At 36.9% G+C, this 4,149-nt stretch overlaps 1 protein-coding gene across 3 annotated transcripts; it reads right to left on the reverse strand.

Annotated features, from left to right (window-relative positions):
- Positions 1–195: 195 nt before the first annotated feature.
- On the reverse strand, positions 196–4,149 carry LOC117690986 (tripartite motif-containing protein 2). Of its 3 annotated transcripts, none has more exons than XM_034475930.2 (5): positions 3,055–3,210; positions 2,653–2,823; positions 2,123–2,273; positions 1,769–1,810; positions 196–1,299 (listed from the first exon to the last, which is right to left on the reverse strand). In XM_034475930.2, exons 2-5 carry the CDS (start codon positions 2,783–2,785, stop codon positions 408–410), a joined length of 1,218 nt encoding a protein of 405 aa, XP_034331821.1. In that variant the 5' UTR covers positions 2,786–2,823; positions 3,055–3,210; the 3' UTR covers positions 196–407. The 3 variants fall into 3 exon arrangements, with proteins under 3 accessions (XP_034331821.1, XP_034331820.1, XP_034331824.1); XM_034475929.2 differs by lacking the exon at positions 3,055–3,210 and adding an exon at positions 3,960–4,149 and having other exon boundaries at positions 197–1,299; XM_034475933.2 differs by lacking the exons at positions 1,769–1,810; positions 3,055–3,210 and adding an exon at positions 3,960–4,136 and having other exon boundaries at positions 199–1,299.

A 4,149-nucleotide genomic window follows, 5' to 3' on the forward strand; every position in this document is an offset into this window, starting at 1 on the left:
CTGTTTCAATATTTATTGTTTGCATAACATACACATTTCCGCAACAACATATGTAAATGACAATAACATTGAGGGGGAAACAAACTTATAAATATAAATAAAATCAATATATATAGGAATATTTTTAAAAAATCGATAAATCAGAAAAAATAAGTTGATGATTTTTTCTAATATAGAGCAAATACAATTGCAAAGCAAATTATTATGATTATGTATACCCCTCCAAATTATGATTTAAAAAGCAACAACCAAATTATATAGGGTATGTTGTCAATATGAACCACGTCATTTTGAGAACATGATCTGTTTGTTTTTTGCCAATGCCATAAACTATTGTGCATTAAATTAATTATCAAATATAGCTTTTCCCTTATACATGTATACCATATACATATAATTACGCTGTCTCATCTAAAAGACTGTGGGGTGGGGGTGCGTCGCTTGCTAGACCCTGGTCTCGTGATGTGGCAGTGACATGGGCGATACCGGAAAATCTTCAAAGTATGTGGACCAGATAAACTGAACTCCGTAGTAATCAGGTGTCCTTCCGGTCCCACTGCGCATGCCTGAATACACCCCGCTTGATCTGTGGGACAAATCGCTTGTCTGAGGAAATCCCCGTTATCATTGTAAACATTGATCGTATGGTTCAACGAATCAGCCACCAGGATCTCGCCCATTCTATTTATAGTTATTCCCGACGGAATCATCGTCAGTCCCTCGCCGGAAGATCGGGGCGAGAACTTCGACACATATCTGCCATTATATGTAAAGAACTTGATTGTAGAGTTAACAGCGTCACACACAATGATTTCCTGTCTGTTGTTCACACAGATTTTGCAGCCGAAGGTGTCACGTGATACACCCGGAATGACGAACCGATGTATTAGTTTACCTCCTTTCTTATACACTTCTATAGTCCTTCGAGTTGTAGATACGATCACGTTACCACTGAGGTCACTGGCGATGCTGTAAGGTTCGTCCACTGTTTCGAACACACTCCGGAACTGTCCGCCTTGCGTTATGATTTGAACTCGTTTGTTTCGTTTATCTGCCACCGCTAAATCACCGTTTGGAATTTCTGCTACATCAGACGGTTCATTGAACTGAAGCTTTCCGGTTCCCTTTTTGCCAAACTTGGTCAGGAACACCCCGAATGAATTGAAGATCTGCACGCGGTGGTTCATGGTGTCCGCCACCACTACATCCCCGTCACGTGTTGTGATGACGCTGCGCGGGAAATTAAAATCCCCGTCCCCACTTCCGCGCATGCCTATGTTAAACAGCAGTTTCTCAGGTCTGTAAAGAAAGCAAGTAATCAAGTTCATTTACAAGCGTTTATCTTAAGTAATTTTCATTCTAAAGTCAAATACATAAATAATGGTTCATAATCATGAAATCTTGTTCCGTAAAAGCCAAAAGCATGCTTTGTCTTCTAATCCATATAAACTAAGCGTTCTCATGGTTCTGTGTCAAAAAATGTTTCCTGGTATTTAAAGAAAACATGAACAGCAAACACAAAACAATGATCTAGCACTATAAACTATTGTGCTACAATTCGGGAGACTGCACTAGACATATTCTATTCTTGGTACATGTATTGTGGTAATACCGGCCAGAGTGTTCAGCACACACAAACATTCAAAATACCAATGCTGCTAATTCCTGAATAAACATGATGAACTTTTGCCCTACACATTTATTCACTAGCTGCCAATACTTTATTTTTTATTCCCCAAACAGAAAGCACTTTGTCATACTTGTGTACCTGTCCTCGGTAGGTACTGGAGCTTGGGGGAGGACCAACTCTCTGAAAACCAACCATTGTTAATTCACAAGCAATAAATGACACGTTCAAATCACATAATCTAATAGATTAGATTTTTTTTTAATTTCAAATTTGCCTCTATTTTTTGTTTTGTTTAATTTGTATTGTGCCTTTCCGTTTCCATGACATTTTAAGCCATAGTTGTGAAATTTTTGTCCAGTAAATAGCAAAACATGAAATCATATTACTATAGCAAAATCATTTTAGTTATGAGTTTATTTTTGATGATATATAATATTATGCATTATTGAAAGCCTCATCAGAAACACAGCACGTCAGAAAAGCACTATTTACTTTTTGGTGCCGTCCGAGTATGTTTCTTTGACCTTAAGATTGAGACAGGTGGCGCTCCGGATGGTCTCCCTCAGCCCCTGGGACAGGAGCCAAGTCTCCCACTCACGGGCATCCACGTAGTCCTTCATCGACTCCCGTCGGCAGTCATGCACTGCAAACCGACAAAATCAGACAAAGTTACAATCATTATTCCAGGTGGTAATCACCACATGTACCGCTACGATTTTTGTAAAGTTTTGAAACATTTGTGGCCTAGTTTGGAAATTTCTGTAATCAATTTTTTTATTACAAGGAATAACTTTTTTTCAAATATATTTTGCTCGTATACCCATTATTTTCATTATGTTTGCTTTCTTTGACCAAAACAACCTAAAGGAAACGTCAGTTTTTGATTGACGTTAAAAAAATTTGATTTGTGAAACCTTAAAACTACGATCATTTATCGACTTGTTTTGTTGTGTTGTCGTATCAAATATATACACGAGTATCAGAATTACATGGTATATATACGCTTCACTGGGTACACTTACTTCTGGGTCTCCTGGAGAAGATGGTGGGTGCCGTGTTGTGGTACAGTTCCCGATATGTGGGTACCGGGTACTTGAGTTCCGGGGAAGTATACCCGTGGCCGTACAGCCGGTACCGTGACTGAAAGTCCACCATTGTGTGTTCTACTGATGTCACAGCTCAATTACAGCATTCTGAAAAAAATTTAAATATAAAATTGATGATTTATAAATCAATGTACCATAAATAACAACTTTCAGCATTAAAGGGTGACATGGCTATTATATCTTATTTGGATCTTGAATAAGACATCAATTTAGAATGAGTTTTTCTACTCTACAAGCATTAGGGCTCTTCTTTGAAGCATCATAGAATTTCAATGTTGATAATTATAAAAAGGTTCGATTTTCATGCAACAGACATACCTTAATATGCACATAAGCGGTCCATATTTCAAAAGTAAACGTATAATTTATAACAAATCACTGGATAAACGAAGCACGTATCCATAAAGCCTAATGTTCAACGTCTTTCAAATGGTTGTGTAGAATCAATATAGCTTTGTTTTATGATGTTTTAAGAGTCGATAATACTTTAGAGAAGGTCGGTAATAAAAATCCGTCACGCAAGCAAGTTTTTGTTTAATTCGACACTCAGCAATCAATGAAGAGCTTTAACTCTGAACATTCAGTAAAAGTGGCATTACACATACAAACTTGCCATATTTGTTTTTTATTAGTATTACATGATTGATTTTTAAAAGATATTCACCTTTAGGAATCCTGGTGTATTTAAAATAACGTGTCTATTCATAGATAATCTCCTTGATAAAAGAAAGATATCGGTGTGTGGTTTAAATGTCAGCCGAAGGAGACGATTTGTGAACGATTTTGATTTGAGGTGCTATATGATATAGAAAATGACGTTTTCTCAGGGCTCGGGTTTTTGTTCCACACTGAATTCTGATCAAGGAGTTTAAAGTCGGGGCTTTATTGCTCATTTCATAAGCCCGATTCAACGAATCAATGCATAAAATGTATAAAATAAACAAATCAATGTTTACTTAATCCAGTGGTTATTACTGACGTTTTAAGGGTTAATTTTGGTCTCATGTGAAATATTTTTTTACATACATATCTAAAAATACAAAACTACATCAAAGATCATCAGGAATGAAATTTCCCGACTTGATTAAATACTGGCTTTGTAATCTAATTAAATGTCCAGAGAGCAAATATTCGTTTCAAATGTGCAGTGGACTTTCTAAGTAAAATAATTAAAATTCTGTGTCGATATATAAGGAAAGCCGTGAATGACCTATTAGCCTTACCTGGAACCGAAAGATAATATCCGTCTCTCACCATTCCTCTCGGTTACCTCCCATCTCTGGTATTAGCCAGATCGCTCACACAAGGATCCGTAGCAACGGAAGTCACGGGCGAGACGAGACTTGCTAATTTGAATTTTTAAATGTCTTACACTTGAGACTCCGTAAACGGTTTATGAATGTTCAGACTTAA

The sequence above is a fragment of the Magallana gigas genome, chromosome 9 (genome assembly GCF_963853765.1).
Source record: "Magallana gigas chromosome 9, xbMagGiga1.1, whole genome shotgun sequence".
NCBI lineage: Eukaryota > Metazoa > Mollusca > Bivalvia > Ostreida > Ostreidae > Magallana > Magallana gigas.